We start from the raw sequence: 23,531 nt of genomic DNA, 5'->3' as shown, positions 1-23,531 counted from the left end.
TAAGTTTAAGCCTCATGAATGATCAAATGCTTAGATATGGTCAAGATATTTTTAGAATTTTTCACTTGTTTAAATGGGCTTACTTTCATTGTATAACTACCATTTATAAGTCAAATGCATAACAAGTTTCATAAAAATCAATTATATCTCTAATTTCTGGAATTTTCTATATTTGCTTTATGATTCAACACAAAAATATTTTCTAAACTCTTAAGCTTTCATGTTCTCTCACTTCTCCTTTTAAGCATTTAAATAATTTCAAAATAACACTTAAATCCAGGAAGAATATTATTAAGAACTCTTTGGAATTAATCATGCATCAATTTTTAAGATTAAATTTTCATATATCATGGACTTTTTTTTTCAATTATCTTAGTTCAAGTGTAATAATATAAATACATGAGTATTCCTTCACAAGGTGAAACAGAACACCCAATGTAACAGTCTACTATTTGTCATTGAAGTATGATACTGACCATACTGAAAATCTAATTATTAAATAGTAAGTTAATTCCTAAAAAAAAAAAGAAAATCCAGTTAATCCAAAAGCTAAAACTAAAGCTCCATAAATGTTGGAGGTACTATAAAGGAAAGCTATCAAGTCCCATTTAGTTTTAGAGGGGTAAAGGAACAAGAATTATTTTTTACTATTTCTACAAGTATTTCCTTACACTAAAGACAGGATCTGGATCAGAAAGTGACACTGTCAGTTTTTCACAGAGAGTCGTCCAGTTTTCACAGTTCAGAACATCCGATGGAGGAGCTGAACATAATGCTTGTAAGGCTTCATATCTCACCTACAAATTTTAAAAGAAGACTTTCTTCAATAGTTAGCCACTGGAATAATTTTATCCATACAAATATAATACTTAACCAAATATTGAAAGACAGTCTAAATAACTTTTAATGAGTCATTTATGAAAATTAGATCCCCTCTACAAAATAGCTCTAAAGAGCTCATTTTTTAAATTAAATGCAAAACAGATAAAAATAATAACTCAACTTGCTATTTTGTGTAAAGCAAAATTCAGACACTAAATGTGACTAAGGAGTCAGGGAAGGTGGTTCAAATCTGTAATTCTAGCTACTTAGGAGACTGAGATAAGAGGATTACAATCTGAAGCCAACCTAGAAAGATGAATGTGAGAGACTCTTACATACAATTAATCAGTTTGAAAAAAAAAATGCCCCAGTGAAGGTGTAGCTGTAGTGGTACAGCACCAACCTTGAGGGAAAAAAAGAAAAGCAAGAGCTCAAAGCCCATGCTCAAAGCCCAAGAGTTCAAGTACCAGCACTGAATGAATAAATGAATGACTTAAAACTACAATATGCAATGTCCCAAGCCCAAGAGAAATAGAATGATCCAAAATATACATAATTATGGACCTAGATAAGCAGAGAACATTAACCAAACTAAGGGACTATTAAGGGAAAGGAAAGGGAAAAAGAGAATGAGTAAGTAAACTGATACATTCTAAATTCTCATGAAAACAGCATAAAGAAACTCAAAGGAAAAGTCTAATGCTGAAAAGTCTGCAACACCTTATTGTATTTTCCACTTAGTGTTTGTTTTTGTTTTTGTTGGTGGTGGGACTTGAACTCCAGGGCTGGGTGCTATCCCTGAACTCTTCAGCTCAAGGCTAGGGCTTTATTCACTGAGCAACAGCGCCACCTCCCTTATTGTATTTTCTACCTCAGATTTATTTTCAAATGAAGTAGGACATCATAACCTGTAATTTGTAAAATTCTTTCAACATAAACAGAAATAATTCTATAGACTTGCTTCTTCAGAATATTTTTCCTAATAAATACATTTCCAAAGTTTCAGATAGAAGCATTAGGAAGCTATTAGTCAAAAATATGAAATTTCAATTTCAAGGAAAAAGTTCAAGAGCTCTATTTTGGAACATAGTAACTGTAAATAATAATGTATTATATTCTTGAAAATCAATATGTGCAATTTAATTATTCACACCAAAAAATGTTAGCAGCAGAATTTAATCACTATTCAATGTATACATATTTCAAAGGGTTTCATATATAATAAATAGACAATGTCTGCCTATTTTAAAATGTTAATTAAATGCTTACATTTTCTAGGAATACGGGTAACATTAAGTGATTTTTTTTCCTAAGAAATCACTATTGCAAACAAATCAACAATAAAGTGCTGGCTTGGATGCACACAACTTCATCCCTTCACCATGGAAGAAAGGGAAAATCAAAATTCCCCTACCGATGACAATTCTCTAAGCAAAGCCTGACCTTTCACTCCAAGATTGAAAAGCTTACCAGGGATATCAGTATAGGGATGCAGGTAACAAATAAGACCTAGCTCTAAAACAGTAGCCACTGGTTGTAGTGTGGCTCACTATAATATATGATAAATCACTACCTGATACAGCTCTCCTTTCACTTACCTCTTTAGGTTGCCCAGGATCCAATTCATCTAAAATTAGTTGTAATTTTCCTTGACAAAATTTGTAACTCTGTAACAGAATAGACACAACAGTCTCTTAGTAGACCTTTATATTTTTAGTTGGTAAGGGTCCTGGGGGTTGAACTCAGAGACTGAGCTTTTTTGCCCAGGCTAGCACTCTACCATTTGAACCACAACTCCACTTCTGGTGTTCTAGCAGTTCACTGAGATAAAAGTCTCATGGACTTAAGAAGTGGCACTGTGGCTCAAAGGGTAGGTTGATAGCCTTGAGCTGAAGAGCTCAGGGACAATGTCTAGGCCCAGAGTTCAAGTCCCACGCCAACCAAAAAAAAAAAGACAAAAGTCTCATGAACTTTATTACTAGTTTTCAACTGAAGTCCTCAGATCTCAGCCTCCTGAGTAGTAAGGATTACAGGTGTGAGCCGCCAGCACCTGGCTGCTATAATGATTTTGTCAATAGATTTGAAGGACAGTGTGCACTCTGAACAAGCACAGGCTGATCTATTTTGATTTTGTCTTGTTTTCCAAGACTTTTAAATGAGAGCAGAATGTCTCAACGGAACAGTTTACCTTCATATGAAAATTAGTGTTTGCTGCTAAGCACTTGCAATATGTAGAACATTATGTCCCCAAAAACCAGAAAACTGAAATATTGTGAACCCAGAAATGTGAAATGAATGAAACAGAGAGATAAGCAACATAAACAAATAAAAGGGCACAAAAAGAGCCCCACATATAGCTACAGGTCTGCTTGAACTTTCTCACTACCGACTTCCCTATCCTTTTTTTTTATTTTTATTTTTTAGCCTTTCTCCATAGTTGTTGCTGATGAAAACAATTACCATAGTTAAAAACCCAAGTCTAGGGCCGGGAGTTTGGCCTAGTGGTAGAATGCTTGCCTAGCATGCACGAAGTCCCTGTAATTCTCAGTACCCTGTAATCCTCAGTACCTCATACACAGAAAAAAAAAAAAAAAAAAAAAGGCCAGAAGTGGTGCTGTGACTCAATTGGTAGAACTCTAGCCTTGAGAAAAACCCAAGAACAGTGCTCTAAGCCCAGGACTGGCCAAAAAAAAAAAAAAAGTCTGATAAAAGAAGTGCAGAGTAGATCCATAAGAACTACTGGAGAAAGGTCTCCCCCACACCACCAAAGGCAACTTTTTTAGATACATAGTATCTAAAGATAATCATCTAAAAGTAACAAAAACTTATAATAAATAGCTGAAAATGAATATTGTGTATCAAATGCTATACTATCTCAATTCATGATGACTCTGAAAAAGGAGAAATAGAGAAACAAAACTGGCTGAATAACTTCATCAAGTGATAAAGGGATGAGAGGCTCACCTCCTTCCCCTCACTAAACTCTCCTGAGTTGATCTCAACCAGTTCTTTGACTCTGCACTTCTCATGATGACTAATTCTTATCATTCACTTGAGCTCAGATTGCACAAGTCATGCTCACCTCATGCTTACATGTGGAGAGTTAATAGTCACTTCAAACTTCACACATCCAAACTGGGATTCTTACTCACACTTCCCCATCTTGACAAACTGCCCTACCACCTACCCAGATTTTCATTCAGATCAGTTAAGACTCCATGTTTTCCTTCGTTTCCTACAATATTAAACCCAGAAGAAAAAAAAATCCCCCACGTTTTACATATCAGAAATCCAGCCACCAATGCTACTTCCTCACTACTACACTACTCAAAGGCAGATCCTGTCCCAGAAAGAAATGGGGGGGAGGGTTAGTGTGGTAGTACACACTGTGGCCCCAGCTACTCCAGAAGCAGAGGTAGCAGAATCAGATGTAGAAGGATCACAATTTGAGGATAATGAGGAAAAGTTTATAGGAGACCCTCTCTACAAAATAAACCAAAGCAAAAGGACTGGGGACAGATTCATACTATGACAGATCATCAGCAAAACAAGATGGAGGCCCTGAGCTCACCTCCAGTGCCAGGCATTATAAGGCTGGGTCTTTGGGTTTTTTGTTTTTTTTTTTTTTTTTTTTTGCCAGTCCTGGGCTTGAGCTCAGGGCCTGAGCACTGTCCTTGGACTTTCTCAAGGTTAGAGCTCTACCACTTGAGCCTCAGCACCACTTTCGGCTTTTTTCTATATATGTGGTACCGAGGAATCGAACCCGACTCTTCATGCATGCTAAGCAAGCACTTTAACCACTAGGCCAAACTCCCGGCCCCTATAAGGCTGTTTTTTACTGCCAATATTAGGCTTAGGCACTACTTAAGCAATACTCAGGGCTTAAGCACTGTCACAGAGCTTTTTTGCTCAAGGCTAACTCTCTACCATTTGAGCTACAGCTCTACTTCTGGCCTTTTAGCAGCTAATTGGAGATGAGTTCCACAGTCTTTCTTGCTATGTTAGCTTTGAACTATGATCCTCAAATCCTAGCCTCCTATATAGCTAGAATTATAGGAATGAACCACCAGCACCTAGATAACTATAAAGTTTTAAAATTAATTTCACCTAAGTCTATCATAAAATTTCCTAGATATTTTAATTGTGTTTTAACCCAATAAAAGAACTTTTGTCCTTTTCTTTAAAAGTGCTATACTGGGAATTAAGAAAAATCCATTAATATTCAAAATATTGTTTAAAAGCTCAAGTAGAAGATAAAAATATTAATGCTGTTAAAGAAATTAGTTTCATCTTCTGGTGTCAACTTAGCTCCTCAAGAGAGTACTATCAAAATAAACAAATATTACAATTAAGGCAAATGAGCTCATACCCGATCCTATCCAAATCTTCTCCAAGCCATGATCAGAAAGATGGGCATCCACTCTACTGTATTCATCTGTTAAATCTTTATCTTTCCCTTCTACATGTCTAAGATAGAGGCGCCTACATTTTTCTGTGTGTAATACAGATTAGGCAGTAACTAACTAGTCCTTTTGTTCTAGCTGATGCTGTTGAGGAAGAGATAAAAGCCTTTCAATCCCTCCATAGTAATACAAAATACTCATCAAAAAGAATCTGGCACAACTATAAAGATTTTAGAAAAACAGAGTGAATTCAAGATATTATCAATTATTTGAGAAGTAATGGCAAAAACAGAGGGGGGAGGGAGGAGAGAAAAAGAAAGAGAGAGGGGGGGGGAGGGAGAGAGAGAGAGGAAGAGCCTGTAGTTGAAAGCATATACTTTGAAGTACAGGAAAAGGCCATGAACCTGATACAGGAATAAAGCTACTCAAGAAAATTCTTACTGGAAGAATAGAAAGCCTAAGAACAGGATGGAGTTTGAGCTATTCCCAGAAAGATAAGAATCTATTTCCCTGCCTTTTTCATCTAGAGCTTGCCTAAATTTCTTGGCTCACTGTCAACCTCCAACTTCAAGCTAGCAGTCACATCACCCCAACCTTCGTGCCAGGCTACACAACCCCTTCTATAACTCCACTCCACTTGGGTCTCTCTTATATAGTTCTTCTGACTACACTGGGCCAGCTTTGATTATTCAGGAGATTCTCCCCATCCGAAGACCCTTAATTACATCACCAAAACTCCATTTGCCATGTTTACAGGTTTTTTATATCTAAGGATGTGGATAAGGACATGTTGCTAGACCATTACCACAAATACCAAAAGATGGCTTCTTTCAATCTAAGAATGAGCCTAAAACAAGTTAATATCATGACAGGGTAAAACATAACAAGTATCCTAAAGTCAAAATCTCCATACAAAAGGAAATAAAAATAACCTGGGAACTATATAAAAAAATGCCTATGCTATACTACACTAAATACTATGAAGGAAGTGAATGGTAGAAAAACTACAAGATGAAAGAATATGAAATTTGAAATTTTAACTTCCCTACAGCAAGTTATGTCTAAGCACAGCTCAGTGAAAAAAAAAAGAAAAAAGAAGAAAAGAAAAGAAAAAAGAAAGAAGGAAGGAAGGAAGGAAGGAAGGAAGGAAGGAAGGAAGAAAGGAAAGAAAGAAGGAAAGAAAGAAAGAGAAAGAAAGAAAGAAAGAAAGAAAGAAAGAAAGAAAGAAAGAAAGAAAGCCAGCCAGGCACCAGTAGCTCATGCCTATAATCCTGGCTACCCAGGAGGCTGCCATTTGAGGACAGTGGTTCAAAGCAAGCCCACATAGCGAAGTCCATGAGACTCTTATTTCCAGTTAAGCACAGAAAAGGCAGAAATGGAGCTGTGGATTAAGTGACAGAGCACTGCCCTTGAGCACAAAAGCTCGGGAACAGTGCCCAGGACCAGAGTTCAAGCCCTAGGACCAGGAGAAAAATAGACAGTAACAACTGAGAAATGCACTCTGTGAATGTGTGAGGTGGAACTGGGATCCACTCACATAGCCTCTCAGCAACTACAATGAAAGCTAATAGGAAGGGGCCAGTAACTTTATCTAAGTGCTGCTGGCATATGCTTATAATCATAGCTGAGAGAAGAGGTCAAGATGTGAAGAACTGATTGTAGTTCAAAGACATCCTGGAGAGAAAAGACTGTGAATCCTTTAACTCCAATGAACTACTAGTACAAAGCCAGAAGATGTGACTCAAGTGATGGAGTACCAGGCTTGAGCAAAAGTCAAGAGAAAACATGAGGCTCTGAGTTCAAGCCCCAATACTCAGAGTACAAACCTATGGAGTAAGTGACACTATCATTTCCATGTTAAAAATGAGAAATATTCTAACACAAATAGGTTAAGACATTATACCATGACCCAGTAACTAAAAAGTAATTAAATGAATTTGAACTCAAGCAGTCAGTGGATAATACAGAAAAGAAGAAGGAGACATGAGGCCTTACCTATATTCAATGTCTATCTCTAACTCAAAATTCAACCTTGGGAAAATTATGAAATTATTATTATTATTATTATTACTACTATTCATAATTATTAGTCCCACTTTTTTTCTGCAGGAAGAACTAGCAATTCCTACAATGAACATAAGCCAAGCTCAGGGACCAGTGCACAGTAGTAATTTCAACAAACAACTAGAAGTTTTCGAGAATTGTTTTGCAGATTTTTTCCAAGTTTAATCATAATACCAAATTCTTCCATTGCTATGCTCACACAGTAGTAGAAAGCACTATCTTCATTGACTTTTATTCTGTATTATCCTCAAACCAACTTAAACCAACAGTCTCCTGTTTTTCAATAATAGATTAAAACTGTGGATACAATCTGCTTACGATCTTTACATAATGAAATAGTGACTATTTCATTCACAAAATGTAGCTGCTATAAAAACAGCAACATTGAATGTGTTAACATTTTATTATTTATAGAAGAATTCAGACATAATTTTCTAAGTCCAGAGTGAGCAATCATTCGAAGGCATCTGTAACAGTATGGATATTTAATGGAAATGTTACTATGCACACGCTCAGACTGATCACCACCCATTCCAGGAGCTAATGTCAAAAGCTTTTACAGTGGGAAATAACACTACTCCTCCAAGTCAGGTGATATGAAGATGAAAGACCATCTTGTTCTCTTTCTGGGAAGCTCATTGAGGAGCAGTTTGTATAGGGGATGGATGACAGCAAACTGGTGGATTTTTTTTTCAGAAGTTGTGGTCAAATAGTGTATATCTAACTGCCCACTCAAGAGTTATTCTATCAGGGGCTGGGAATGTGGCTCACTGGTAGGGTTCTTGCCTAACATGCATGAAGCTCTCGGTTCAATTACTCAGTACCAAATATACAGAAAAAGCTGGAAGTGGCTCTGTGGCTCAAATGGTAGAATGCTAGCCTTGAGCAAAAGAAGCTCAGAGACAGTGCCCAGACCTTGAGTTCAAGCCCCAGGATTAGCCAAAAAAAAAAAAAGTTGCTTTTTCAGTTCTACAAATCTCAACAACAAACACCATTTCCTTGGACTTTGTCGCTGATTATAGGCAATTATGAAAATATTACACAATGAAAGGACTAAAGGATTGAGCTTTCTTACAACTCTCTTGTTAATTATCAAGTTCACAATAAAGAAAACTGACTATATATATATAATCATATAAGTATATTACACATATTATATATTGTATATTTTTTATTTTATTGAGACTTTGCAAATATAATGTCATTGAACAAATAATTCTATAAAATGGTATTTTAACAATCAAATCTTCAATAATAGGCTATTTTCTCATTTATATTTTTCTAAATATTTTGAATTAGGAAGAAGAAAAACATCTGGTTAATACATAATTTATTAAACCTAGTGTTTTTACACATCATTTCACAACATAAATTCAAAACTAAGCAACATACCTGATTAAATGATGAGTCACTATCAGAACAATTATCTGTGCAATAACTATTGTTCTTCTCTTTTTGGACTTTTCTCTGCCTCTCTTGGCTCCGTATCTCATCTTCTTCAAATTTATTAATCATAGACTCTACCACTACCATCATAACATCAGGGAATGCATCATTTCTTTGTATCTTTAAAATTCCAAGTAGTATTAATAAGTGAAAGACGATCAACAGAAATTAAAAGACAGCTAAATTAAATTACGTGATGATTTTTTTTCTATAACACAATTGCCCAGAAGAAAAATCCAAAGTTACTATTTAATATAGAGTGATACAATAGAATGAATAAAACAGGAATAAAAATTAAGCTTTTCATGAACTAAGACAGTAAGTCTGCCAGACTCTAAGCAACCATAAGGTCATTTTAAACTAGAAATTTAGAAATTAGAAATCCTAGTATACAATCCCAACTATAAAATACCAGGAAACAAGGCTTAATTTCTTCAACTATGAAATTACATAAATCTAGCTGATAAATCATATGGCATAGTTATGAATAAATGAAAATATCTGGAACATCCTTATAAGTATAAAACATTATATAAAAATTTGTTATTACACTGGCTGACAATTTGATTAGGGTAAAAAGGTGCTATCCCTGCAAAAAGAGGAAGAGAACCGGCAGGGGCTAGGAGTGGAGCCCTCAGGCTTCTGTTGAAAAAGAAAAAATAGCTAAAGAGAGAAATATACAAAGTTGCAAATAAGTGAAACTTTAAGGTGATAAAATGAAATACAATGAGATGAACTTTATAAAATCAGGTTGAGGATTTTACATTTAAATACAGTTAAGCTCACTTTAGTATCTAGAGCAAAAAATAGGTTTTATTTTATATTATGTTGCGGTGACCTGTTGTACATCCTTAGAGATGGATATTCACCTAGTGATTGTAATATATACTCAGCATATTCAGCATAATTTAAGACCAAATCTTCTAGTAAAATTTTATCTACTAATAAGGGTTCAGGAACATGTTATTGCCAAAGACTATTTGTCTGTGGGGTTGACTTACTGATCTTTATTGCTATGAGAAAAGTTCTTAAGCATTATTGAATTCCAAGTCCTGCCTGTAATTGTCTTAGCAGGGCTAGGAAAAAATCACTTTCTCTGAAGACTTAGAAAAAAATCATATAAAGTGAAGTAAACCAGACCCAAAAGAACATAGGCTCAATGGTTTCCCTCATTTGTCATAATTAGTACAAACTTGGACTCTCCTAGCAGAGGATTACAATAGCTCAAAACCTAGATACATAAGGTCATATGAGGCTAAATGAAAAGACCTCCAGGATATGCAAACAAGAGCTATATAATGTGTGATCATTGTTCTTAATGTACTATGTTATTTCTCATCTCTTTTGTTGTCCCTTGGTTAGTCTCATATTGTTACAATATCTTACCTTGCTATCTGGTATATTGTATATACATTTACCTGTTTATTTGAAATAGGAAAGGGAAGGGAGAAAACAAGATGAGGGGAGGGGGTATGGGGAGGGAAATGGGGCCAAAAACCATGAGACAGGGTATAAGTGTTTGTGAAGTAATGCACCTTCTATCTGGTGAATATAACTGTAACCCTTCTATTAATTACAATAAAAAAGAAAAAAGTTATTAATGTAGTGATGGGAATGTATTAGGACAAGAATAAAAATATGAGTTGGGTGCAATGCAGTGGCTCACTTCTATAAACCCAACTACTCAGGAGGCTGAGATCTGAGGATCACCATTCAAAGCCTGCCAGTCCAAAGAGACTCTTATCTCCAATTACTCACTAGAAAAAGGGAAGTAGGGCGGTCGTTCAAAGGATAGGGCGGTAGCCTTGAGCTGAAGAGCTCAGGGACAGAGCCCAGACCCAGAGTTCAAGCCCCAGGACACCCCCACACATACGAGAGAGAGAGAGAGAGAGAGAGAGAGAGAGAGAGAGAGAGAGAGAGAGAGAGAGAGAGAGAGAGACAGAGAGACAGAGAGACAGAGAGACAGAGAGAGACAGAGACAGAGAGAGAGACAGAGAGACAGAGAGAGAGACAGAGAGAGACAGAGAGAGAGAGAGGCAGAGAGAGAGACAGAGAGAGAGAGAGGCAGAGAGAGAGACAGAGAGAGAGACAGAGAGAGAGACAGAAAGAGACAGACAGAGACAGACAGACAGAGAGACAGAGAGAGAGAGAGAGAGAGAGAGAGAATATAGAACATATAAAAATGAAAATCAACATGTTGAGTGCATTGGTTAGTGGTTTGTTTTATTAAAAAAAAAATGCTTCCCTTTGCAAACATCTGTTTTAAAAAGATCAAAAAATGCTTGGCACACTGACTTATGCCTATAATCCTAGCTACTTAGGAGGGTGAGATCTGAGGATTACGGTTGAAAGCCAGCCTGGGCACAAAAGTCTGTGAGACTCTTATCTCCAATTAACCACCAGAGAACCAGAAATGAAGCTATGTCTTAGAGTGGTACTGCATTAGCCTTGAGCTGAAGACCATAGGGACAGTGCCCAGGCCCAGAATTCAAGTCCCATGACCAACAAGAGAAGAAAAAAAATTAAAATATTTCATTAGGAAAGTACTTTTATAGTTACTTGCTACAGTAAAATTGTTGTCCACAAACATATACTTGCCATATTAGCCCTGTATAATTTTTGAAGAATTACAAAGAAAAAAAGTTAAGCAAAAAATACTCTATACAGTTTAAAACCTTTCATCCATGGTTCATAATGCAAAACACAAACATTTATTAACTCATTGAAATCTTTGTGAGATAGTGATCACTTTAAGTTTTACACATGGGTAAGTTAAAACAGAAAAATTAAACAGCTTAGATATTTTTTAGAGCATTTTCTTAGCCACATACCAGTGGCTCATGCCTTGTAAACCTAGACACTCAAGAGACCGAGATCTGAGGAGCATGGTTCAAAGCCAATACAGGCATGAAAGTCTGAAAGAGTCTGAACTCTAACAACAAAAAACAACATGAAAGGGGAAAGGCAGTTTATGCAGAGAGATGAGTGAAGGCCCCTGAAGAACTGAATTCACATCTTCCCTCACTCCACCCCTCTCCCCAAAAGTGAAGAAGTAAGTCATGTAAATAGTTAGGGAAAGGACACTCTGGGTAGCAGAAGCAACAAAAGTATCAATTCCCAAGGGAAGATCTCACTTGTTGCTTTAAGAAAGCAAGACAACTCATGTTATTACTGTATTTGACTTTGTTACCTGGTATATTGTATGTACATTCATTTGCTTATTTCAAACAGGAAAGGGAAGGGGGGAAAACAAGATGATTGTGAGGGGTTGAGGGAAGGAAACGGGGACAGAAACATAAGAAGGGGTATCAATGTGCAAGAAGTTATGCACCTACTACCTGACAAATGTAACTGTAACCCAACAATAAAAAACTTTCTTTTGGAAAAAAAAAAAGAAAAGCAAGACAAGTATGGCTAGAGCAGTGTATGAAGCAAGCTAGGGTAGGAAACAAGGAAGGAGAGGGAGCAGCAGACTCATGGCAAATCTTGACTCTCCAATTTCACTCTGAGCAAAGTGGGTAGTCTTTGGGGAGGGTTCCATGAAGAAAGGTTTGGATCTGATTCATCATTGTAAAGCATCATTCGCCTACTAGGAGGGAAACGGGGTGGAGAGTCAGGGGCTGGGAATACTGTTGAGAAGCCCTGTTGAGAGAAAAATCACAGTAAAATATCATCAAGGATGTATACTCACTCTTTAGATTCCTGAGTTCTTTTAGTAACATACTGGACAACTGTGTCATAGCCAGATTCCACCCCCTGATTGTGATCAGCTATGCAATTTTCCATTTCTTCTTCAATCATGGATCCCAAAGTGTTGCATATGTGCTGCCTGAGGTATTTCACAAATTCATAGCTGAAACAATATTTTTAAATGAAGGGAATACCATGAGCTCACTCATTAGCCATATCTACAAAATGTTCACATAGGAAGGTGTAATCTAACATCCATCCTACAAAGTTAAAAAAGGCAAGGAAAGAGCTGGGGAGGAGAGGGATGGGTGAGATATACTGTATTCATAAATGACTGTTAAATGGTAACTCCTTTGTAGAACTTCTTAAAGATAATGAAAATAAAATTTGATGAAAAGATTCCTTAAAGTAGCATCAAACCAATCATGCCAAATCATCAAGCTTATCTAAACAGTTTTATTTTTTTATCTAAGTCACTTAGAAAAGATCATCACCTACAAGTGATCATGGAAAAGAAAAGGACAATCTAAGAAGCAAATTTCAGAGGAATCCAAAGATTTATTAGGTTAGAGATTTTTTTGCCCATTTTTTCATCATGCTCTTATCTTTAAAATGTGATGCTGAAAGGTAGGGACAGTTGTTGGAAATTTTTGCATAATTATTTAAATGAAAACAGAATATAGTAATTATGAAAGAATAAACAGGAAAAGTTTAAGCTCCCCCACATGAAGTTCCTTAATAGTATTGAAAAATGATAACTGAACTAAATTCTAAATTCTACCTTAAAAGTTTTGTCCATGGCCAGATGCTGTATCTCATTCCATAATCCTGTCAGCCCATGAAATGAGATCTAAGGATGCCAGCTCAGGAAAGAAAAACTATGGGAGTCTTATCTCTAGTTAACCACCAAAAATCTAGAAGTGGAGCTGAGGCTCAAGTGGTAGATCACTAGCCTTGAGCAAAGAAAAACTCAGGATCAGTGCCATGCCCATGAGTTCAATCCCCAAAATTGGCAAAAAAAAAGAGTTCTTGTTTATGTTTACAGAAATAAGTATCTCATATAATACAGAACTTTGGACATTTTTCTTAACATTGCTAAATACTAAATGCTAATATTAAAGTAATAATAGCAAACCTGAGCCAGGCATGGCAGATGTCTGTAATCCTAGCTACTCAGGAGGCTGAGATCTGAGGATCAAGGTTCAAAGCCAGCCCGGGCACAAAAGGACCTGAGAATCTTATCTCCAATTAACCTCCAGAAAATGGGAAGTGGGGCTTGGCTCAAGGGTAAGGAGGTAGCCTTGAGTTGAAGAGCTCTGGGACAGAGCCCAGGCAGAGTTCAAGCCCAATGACCCACAAAAACAAATAAATAATAATAATAATAATAATAATAATAATAATAATAATAATAATAGCAAACCTGAAAAGGTAAATGTTCCACAAAGTAATTATTTTCTGAAATATAGGCATTAAAATTAAAAGAGAATAAATATAGCATGATTTAAGAGTTAAAGTTTTAGCATCTCTCAAATCACAGATAAATTAGAATGCATAATTTTGAAAATGTTATGTATATTCAAAATGTCCAGCTGAATAAGATCCTCAAATATAGGCAGCCTAGGAGATGTTGAATAATTTAGCTGCTATAACTATAAGTCCATTATGGTAACTTGTGTGTGTGTGTATAATCTTCAGTGTGGGTGTGGGTGTGTGCTCGCATGTGCCCATACTGGGACTTAAACTCAGGGCTTCAACATCATACTCTCACTCAGCTGTTTTGCTCCTCATTGATGTTCTACCACTTAAAGCACACCTTCAGTTCTGGCTTTTTACTGGCTAACTGAAGATAAGAGTCTCTCATATTTGTCTACCCAGCTGACTTCAAGGCCCACATCTCAGATCTCACAATCCTGATTAGCCAGTATTACAGGCATGAGCCACCAATGCCAGGCTTCTTCAGTATGTATTAAACAACTGAATGTTCTATAAAGAAAAGCCACCTTAGCCAAGTCACTCAAGAATGTCATCTTTTGCTCTGGCTGAGTGGCATTCACTACTAAATTCAGGGGGGGGGGAAGCCTAACACCCTCTGCTACATCATTTATTAACTGTGTGACCTAAGAGAAGTCTTTGTTCCTCATCTATAATCTATAACTATAAACTACTTTATCCCATTATTTGGAAGAAATAAAAAGGCAGTAGACAAGAAATTTGAACTATGCAAGTGTAAACTATAAATTAAAGAAAAAATGTTTAGCAAATATATTCTCCATTCCTATTTGCTCAAGGTTAGTGCTCCACCACTTTGAGCCACAGCACCACTTTGCATATTCTCCATTTCTATCTAGACTTTCATCTTCAGATTCGGAAGAAACAAGGGATTTCATTAGCTCTTTTGTCTAAACCTCTCAATTGAACACCAGATCTGTTCATGAATTTTCTAGTGTAAAAAACTACTTTGGATTTCTTTCTCCATGCTTCCTGCATGCTAGGCAAGCACTACCACGAGGCCACACTCCCGACCCCACATTGTATTTCTTCACTATATCTAAGTTGTCCTAACTAAAATGTCATCTGTCATTCTACTCCCCACTCACAAACTACTTTCTCCTTATTTATATATTTATGTTAATTACACCATCACTTAAACAGATGGCTGTGCACAGTCTCAGTTTTAAGTTTTCTCCATGTCTCATATACAAACAGCAAGTCCTATAAATCTATAAATTTTTCCTCCATAACTTCTCTTTCCCTTTGCAATGCCATCAGACTATTGTTCACATTTTTTGGGGGGGTCGGTTATGTGACTTGAACTCTGGGCTTGGGCGTTGTCCTTGAGCCTTTCAAGGCTACTCCCCTACCCCTTGAGCCACAGCATCACATCCAGATTTCTGGTGGCTAATTGGAGATAAGAGTTTCACAGACTTTTGTGCCCAGGCTGGCTTTGAACCTTAATCCTCAGATCTCAGCCTCCTGTGTAGCTAGGATTAGGCATGAACCACCGCTCTGGTCTTCATTCACATCTTTTTAGCCTATAGATTAACAATAGGCAGCTTAAATCAGTCATAAATCAGTAGCTGTCAAACTAAAACAAAATCATCTAAAGAGCGTGTTAATAATATACAGTGCTGGGCCCCATTCTCATCGTTGCTGATTCAGCTGGAAAAGAGTAAGGTCTAAGAATCTGCACTTCTAACAAGTTCTCAAATGATGCTGGTAATGATACTGTTGGTCCCAGAACTATAATTTACGAACCACTGAACCAGAGAGATTCTTTATTGCAAATAGCTTGTAAATAACTCTAAAGTTCTTAGAAGTGCAGTTAGCAAATGACTACTCAAATAAACATTACTGACCCAAAACATTAGTGAATAATTTTATGTTCAGTTATATAACATTAAAAAGTAAAAATTAAGTGCTTTTCTCAGTTAACAGACCAAGTATAAATCTTAGTGACTTACAATGACCAAGTCAGAGTAAGGGCAAGTAAAAGCAAGTAAGAGATTCAGTGATCATCAAATATCAGTTTTTACCAGTTTTCCCATAGTAATTGGCTTCTTAAATTATAGATTTTCTGAGGGCTTCAGGCATTTTTAATTTATAAAATAGGTAAACATCTATATTGGAAATTGTTATAAAGATACTAGGTAATATGTGCCACACATCTAACATAGGATTTCACATAAATTTAGTGATCAACAAATGGTAACTATTATTATTATCATTATTTGTAAATTTAAGGCACATTTTGTCTTGACATTACACACCTTATATATTTCACTTTTTCCTGTGAGATTGATATCCCAAGGCTACCATACACATGTCCAACACTCCTCTATTTCTGCTTTCAATATCTTCTAGAATATTCACCACCTAAATGTTTTACTACCACATTTCCTTTAGAGTAGCTCCCATAACCTAAAATGTTACCATCTGATAAAGGGTTTCACAGTTACCCAAAACCTGGTATTCCTTCTCCCCTGTCCCTGCCTATTAGCATTTACATTATCCTATCTGTGTGCATCCTCTGTTTGACTCCTGATCCCACTGAACTGGGAACTTTTTAAATCATATTTGATAACTGTACTTCTTCCAGAAATTAAACTATACAATATCATTGCCATAAACCTAGACTTGTTTTGGTCTTTATTTACAGGATTCATTGGGATTCATTCACTTATCTATGTATCACCTACTAGCAGAAATGTTATAAATACTTAGATTGAAATACATCACTTGGAAAGGGTTTATCTCTCCACTTGGACATCAGTGACTGTCAATTTGACTTGCCTATCCCTTCAAATATTTTAGAGGTTAGATCTCATTCCCACAAATTTTTTTCTGACTAAATTTTGAGTGACAGGACAAAACTACCTGCCTAGATATGTGGCTTTTTTTTCTATAATCCTCTCTGTAAATAAAATAAAGAGCAGAGAAAAAATGGGGAAGAAAAGACAGAGAAGAACAAAAATTAAGGTCTTTCCAACCACTTGTCACATATTTTGTGTTTGCCAGTCCTGGGGTTTGAGTTCCTAGCCTGTGCACTATTCTTGAGATTTTTTTTTCTCACAGTTGGTCCCCTATCACTTGAACCAGAGCTTCCCTCTCAACTTTTGGTGTTTAACTGTTTAAACACCAAAGCTTTGACTAGCTTTGAGCCATGATCCCCAGATGTCATCCTTCTAATAGCTAGGATTATAGGTATGAGCCACCTGTTCCTATTCTACTCTACCAACAGAATTACTTTTCATGCTTCCTAGAGGACTGTTCTTTAATTATTCCATCTTCTGCACCCCAGACCTACTCACCCAATCCTATCTACCCAGCCTCCAATCCTAAATGTGTGCTGAACACTATCATTTTCATCCCTTTGACCCTATCAGTACAAAACAACATTACATCACATAGAAACCACTGTAGCCCTGATTGTCTCCTCATTTCCTCTTTCCTCTCTCACATTCAAGCTAAGCACTAGAGTTACAATAGTCCTCAAAAATCACCGCTTTCATTCTTTCACTCAAAGCTATCTAACTCAGCCAAGGTCAGGCACATAACATCTTAAGTATTTTTTAACTTAAAGCTAATTATTGACCACCTATTGATTGATCTCTCATTCAGATATGAGAAACAAAGAAATGTAAGAAGAAATACTCCTCAAACAATGTCACTAAGGCCTAGGAGAAAAATAATTTGCTAACTAAGATACATATATTACTATAACTAAATAGACACTCATTTGAAATATGTAAAGATACACTTGGGGGTCAGGAGTTTGGGCTAATGGTAAGAGTGCTTGCCTAGCATGCATAAAAACTTTGGTTCAATTCCTCGGTCCCCCATACACAGAAAGAAACCAGAAGTAGTGCAGTGGTTCAAGCAGTAGAACCCAAGAAGAGTGATTAGGCCCTGAATACAAGCCCAAGGGCTGGCAAAAAAAAAAAATTGCTTGATCTGATTACCTCATTTCTCTACTGTTAAATGTTTCATAATTATATAGAAAACTGACCAAACCAAGTAAAAGAACATTCACTTTTGCCAGTCTTCTCCGTTTCGATTTTTCCAAGAATATTTAAAGATTGTTTTTTCATGATGAACTTTTTTTTATTTTCTTTTTTTCTAATTTTTTGTTGTCAGGTAATGTATAGGGGTGTTATAGTTACATTCAGGTAGTAGGTACATTACTTCTCACACACTGACACCCCCCTCCCATGTTTCTGTCCCTATTTCCCTCCCCCCATCTTGTTTTCCCCCTTCCCTTTCCTATTTCAAATAAACATATATACAATATATCATGTAACAAAATCAGATACAGTAACAATATGAGATTAACCAAAGGGCTAAGGAAAAGAGAAGTAACATAGTACATTAAGAACAACAAATCACACAAGATAAAGCTCTTGTTTCCATATCCTAGAGATCCTTTCATTTAGTCTCATTCATGATGAACTTTTATGTCAAAATATCAACAAATATAGATTACAAAGGACAGAAAACATCTAATTAGCAGAAGTTCTAGGACTTCATCCTTTTAGTTGTTTAAATAAGAAAGAAATGATTCGTCTACAAATTTTATTACTACTGATTTTTTAAAGTATTAGTGTAAGTTACAAATTGAAATGCTGACACTGGGAATTCTTTTCTTTTTCAAGAAACAAGACACGTAACCTTTTAATGTTTTTTTCATATCATTTTACATGATAAATACTAGGAATTCTTAAAATAGATCTAATACTTTGGAATCACAAAGGAGGTTTGGAGAGGTTGCAGAAGTTCACTTTGGTGGCATTGGAGTTTGAACTCAGCACTTTGTACTTGCTAGGCAAGTCCTCTACCACTTGAGATATGCTAGCAGTCTTTTCTGTACCAGTTATTTTTAAATAGGACTCTTTCTGCCTGGCTGGCCTGGACCACAATCCTCCTCCTCCCTATGCTTCCCATTATAGCTGGGAGAATAAACACAGCACGGTGCCTAGTTCTTTCTGTGGGGCTACAGGCTGGTGGATTTTTTTTTTAAACCTGGAGCTGGCCTGGACCATAATCTTCCCAGTCTCTGTTTCCCAAATAGCTAGCATTACAAGGATTTAAGGACTAGTGCTTAACTTCACAGGGTTTATCCCATGACAGACTTTAAGCTTGTATATTAATAGTATATGAAAGACTAATCTAGTGAAGGCTACATTGTCAATGCTCTGGACTTTCCCCTTGGTAACTATATTTTCTCCTATTTTATATTTTCTTCACATCATTTATGAACTCAATTGTCTTCAAAATGCCATGTTGTTATAAAAAATGATCATTGCCTAAATACCTAAGGTTCCCTTATAAGCTTGTGTAATAAAAATTTTCTTTGTAAAAATAGGACAAAAATCAGGTGAATTTAAGGAACTAATGCTCTGACAGTGGAAATAGGAAGACTAATATTCCAGAGAATGAAACGCTTTAGAAGTAACATATATTTTACTGACTCAAGATCATTAAGTGTTCTAAGAAAAGTGGGTCAGTGAAAATAAGAACACCCAGACTAACTCACCTATGAAGATGTCAAATGTTTTCTTTGCCTATATGAAAGTTTTTTTAAGCCAGGTGCTGGTGGGTCATGCCTATTATTCTAGCTATTCAGGAGGGTAAGCTCTGAAGATCCTAGTTCATAGCAAGCCTGGACAGGAAATTCTGTGAGATGATTATCTCCAATTAACCATGAGAAAACTACAAGTAGAGCTATGACTCAAAATGGTAGAGCACTAGCCTTGAGCAAAAGAGGTCAGGGACAGAGCCTAGGTCCTGACCAACAATTAAAAAAAAAAAAGAAGAAAAACACTTTCTCCTCTTATGACAGATCTCAGGATAATGCCCTAAAATACTATGAATTTTTTTTACCCTTAAGATGAAAACTACTTCCTAAAAATATTTTTAGGATCGTAAGACTGCAAACCAGTTGTTAATTTATAATTTCTTTGGATATCTTTTTCAGTGGTTGGGCTTGAATTCTGGATCTAGGCACTGCCCTGAGCTCTTCAGATCAAGGCTAGTTCTCTACCATTTGAGCCATAGCTCCACTTCTGGTTTTCTGGTGATTAATTGGGAGATAAGAGTCTCACAGACTTTTTGTGCCCCAGCTGGCTTTGAACCTCAATCCTCAGATCTCAGCCTCCTGGGTAGCTAGGATTACAGGCGTGAACCACCATGCCCAGCTTTCCTCTGGATTTTTTTTTTTGCCAGTCCTGGTCTTGAACTCAGGGCCTGAGCACTGTCCTTGGACTTTCTCAAGGCTAGAGCTCTATCACTTAAGCCTCAGCACCACTTCCAGCCTTTTTCTATGCATGTGGTACCAAGGAATTGAACCCGGGTGTTCGTGCATGCTAGGCAAGCACTCTACCACTAGGCCAAACTACCGGCCCATCCTCTGGATTTTTAAGCAGATCATTATTATTAGGTAGCAAAATATTAACGACAGAACTTACATTGTTTGTACTTGTATTAATGACTTAATTTTAAATAAATCAATAGCTAGCCAACAAAAGCTGCTCTTCGGTATCTCTAAAATAAAGAACATTATCATTCAATCATTATTTGTAGTAGAAAATTTAATGAGGAAATTAGCAAAAAAAAATCATGATACTTCAAGGACAACTATATTAAAGAAATTAAGTCAAGTGAGGTGGCATACACTTGTAATCCTAGCATTCATGAGGCTAAGGCCAGACTAAACTACATAAAGGAACTGTCTCAGAAAGCAGAGAGATAATACATACCCACATACATTCACACATGCATGCATACACGAACTGATGTAATCCCAGACTCAAAGAGTTGAGGGAGGGAAGAGAGAGATGGAAGGAGGGAGGGAAGGAGAGAAGAAGGAAGAGAGAGAGAGAGAGAGAGAGGGAGAGGGAGAGGGAGAGGGAGAGGGAGAGGGAGAGGGAGAGGGAGGATACATACAAGAAAAGATAAATAGATTAGAGAACTACAGATAAATATAGATGGAGAGAAAAGTTTCTATCTGTATTTCATACTTTTTAAAACTCTCTTTAGACTCTTATGAAAGCAGTCAATGAGATACAAAACTGCAAGTAGTCAGACTTTGCACCAAATTTAAAGAGAAACAACGATCTCCTGATGTCTGTTTGATACTGGTACAAGTTCTAGACAATAACTTCAGGGTACTCAGATCAGTAAAAGGTAACATGAAAAGAGAATTTGTGTCACTTTAGTGATAGCAGTATGAAATTCAAACATGGAACTAAAGATACAATTACTACTAATAATGAGACACCTGGATACCTGATAAAAAGCTTTCACTAAAATTATATAAACAAAAATCAAAAGAAAAATATGGGACTCTTAAAAAGAAAATATGGGACTCTTATAGTCAAGATGTTTCAGTGTGAGTTTTAGGGTCCTTCAACTCTGCCTCAAATGTTCCCTTCTCTTCTGCTCCTAGGTGCAGGACATTCTACCTGGTACTTATATTTCTGAGATTCCACAGGCATCCGTGTGTATCCCAGACTCTTTTCTTGTAGCTTAAATTATTGAAGAGGAAGTTAGCAGCACTTCAGTTCAGTATTCCCTGGCAGCGATGACTGATTAACAGCACAGCTACTGAAACAAAATCAGTGAAGGACCAAGGATCCCGGGGATCCCAACTTCCAGACTGTGTCTGGAAAACCTTCAAACAATATCGTTCTTTGAAGAACAAGGGTAGCTTACAAGTAATGTTACTGTCTTGCCAGGAAAATATACATATAAACATATACAAGAGCAATGGGCTCTGCTGGTGGTAATGGGGCAGAAAATCAGTGAAATCATACATTCTGCATTGGGGCAAATAAAGGGGGAGCCAGCATTTCCAAGGACCATATTTTAAGAACAATCAAATGAATATTCTTTACCCAACCAACTTCACGATAAGCGTTTCTGATACCATTTCACAGTACGTTTGATGATTTAACAAATAAAACACTGAAAAGCAATCTTTACTTGTGAAAGTTTTCGTCAGTTTTCTCCAGATGTAAGAGAATCTCCTCGGCACACTCCAGGGAGGGTGCACCCGTGATTTTCTCCTTCACGCTCTGGAACAACTGCCTGAGCATGGCGGGCAGCACCCGCTCGTCCTCGCTGGAGGAGAGGGCCATCCTGCGTGGGAATCAGGATGCCGGCTGCCACCATTCCAGATCCCAGGAAGCGCGGCGCGCGGCGCATGCGCGCCGCCACCCAATCCCGGCCTGGCGCAGCGTCGTTACCTAGGAGACCGCGTCCAGCGTCCAGCAGGAGCCCTCCGAGGCCTGCAGTTATCTAGAAAAGTGAGGTTCCTGACCTTGGGGCGCAGGGCCCTTGCAAGCCCTGTCTTTGGTTTTATTGGTGTTTTTTTTTTAGAGTTTTGATGCCAACAAGGTTCATGCTGACACGGCCAAGGGCGACTTGCTGCTTGCAAGTCAGCTCTAATGGGGGGGGGAGGACGCTGCTGCGTGTGACGTCAGCACGTTGACGCGGGAGGGCGGGGCACCTGGTCTGCTCTCCATGGGAAAAGTTCTTAGATACACATGTAAGAGCAAAGTACTAAGAAGAAGAAGGAAAAAAAATGCTGGTGAAAGGCAAGTAGTAGAAGTAAAATGTAAAGACTGGAACGTTGCCGTTGAAGAGAGAATGATACTGAATTGTTACCAGTGGCTTAACTCTTGTTGTGCTCCTTCCCCTTACCAACTCCTGGCTGAGCCAAGAAGGGATGAGTATGTCTTCATACCCATACAGAAAAAGAAATTCAAGATTGCCATACAGTACAATTAAGTGTCAGGCCAGAAAGTGAAATAATATTTTACGTTTTCCTTTGGCTCATACTAGAAATTGAACTCAGTGCTTTGAGCCATTCCTCCAGCCCAAGCGTTACTGCTCTACAAAAAAGTTTATTGAAAATCCTTTACAGACAGTATGCAGTTAAAAGCAAAATACACACAAGTGGCTTTGCAGATTTTGCTTCATTATGAATTGTAATGCCCTATAATCCAGAAATCCTGCTTTAAGGCTTTTATACAAAAGATTACATACTACGAGACAATTGAGACACCAGCATTACAGCTCTGTGCTCCATACCCAGGGTATGAAATCAGCCCAGAGGCCATTCATCTATGGATGAATGAATCAAGAAAATGTGGCATACAATGAAATTTTATTATGTCATTTGCAAAAGAATGGGAGGACCTAGGCAAAATTCATACTAAAATGTAAGGCCGGGAGTTTGGCCTGGTGGTAGAGTGCTTGCCTAGCACACAGAATAACCAGGATTCCTCAATACCACATACATAGAAAAGCCGGAAGTGGTGCTGTGGCTCAAGTGGCCTTGAGGAAAAAGCCCAAGGATAGTGCTCAGGCCCTGAGGTCAAGCCCCAGGACTGACAAAAAGAAAAAGTAAAGTAAGACAGGCCCTGAAAGACAATAGATGCATACTTTCTCTCATATGTGGAAGCTAGAATTTATTTATAATCATATAATATAATAAATATACCATACTACTTATTGTGTAATATTTAACAAAAATGATAGTAAACCTGTTGATTTTTTGAATTTTTATTTTTAATACTTAATATTTTCTAGACAAAACAGATGGTATAT

At 37.1% G+C, this 23,531-nt stretch overlaps 1 protein-coding gene across 1 annotated transcript in view; it reads right to left on the bottom strand.

Annotated features, from left to right (window-relative positions):
• The window catches only part of Tbc1d32 (TBC1 domain family member 32), a 146,319-nt gene extending 124,224 nt beyond the window's left edge, over positions 1–22,095 (bottom strand). The window contains 6 exon segments of the mRNA XM_090338207.1: positions 672–797; positions 2,421–2,489; positions 8,682–8,830; positions 8,833–8,855; positions 12,427–12,588; positions 21,903–22,095. Of these exon segments, the coding sequence (XP_090194333.1) occupies positions 672–797; positions 2,421–2,489; positions 8,682–8,830; positions 8,833–8,855; positions 12,427–12,588; positions 21,903–22,057 (684 nt within the window). The 5' untranslated portion in view covers positions 22,058–22,095.
• Between the last annotated feature and the right edge of the window lie 1,436 nt (positions 22,096–23,531).

This window comes from Megascapheus bottae, chromosome 8, assembly GCF_031878675.1.
Source record: "Megascapheus bottae isolate mThoBot1 chromosome 8, mThoBot2.hap1, whole genome shotgun sequence".
Taxonomy (NCBI): domain Eukaryota; kingdom Metazoa; phylum Chordata; class Mammalia; order Rodentia; family Geomyidae; genus Megascapheus; species Megascapheus bottae.
This window is presented reverse-complemented; position numbering and strand designations above follow the sequence as displayed.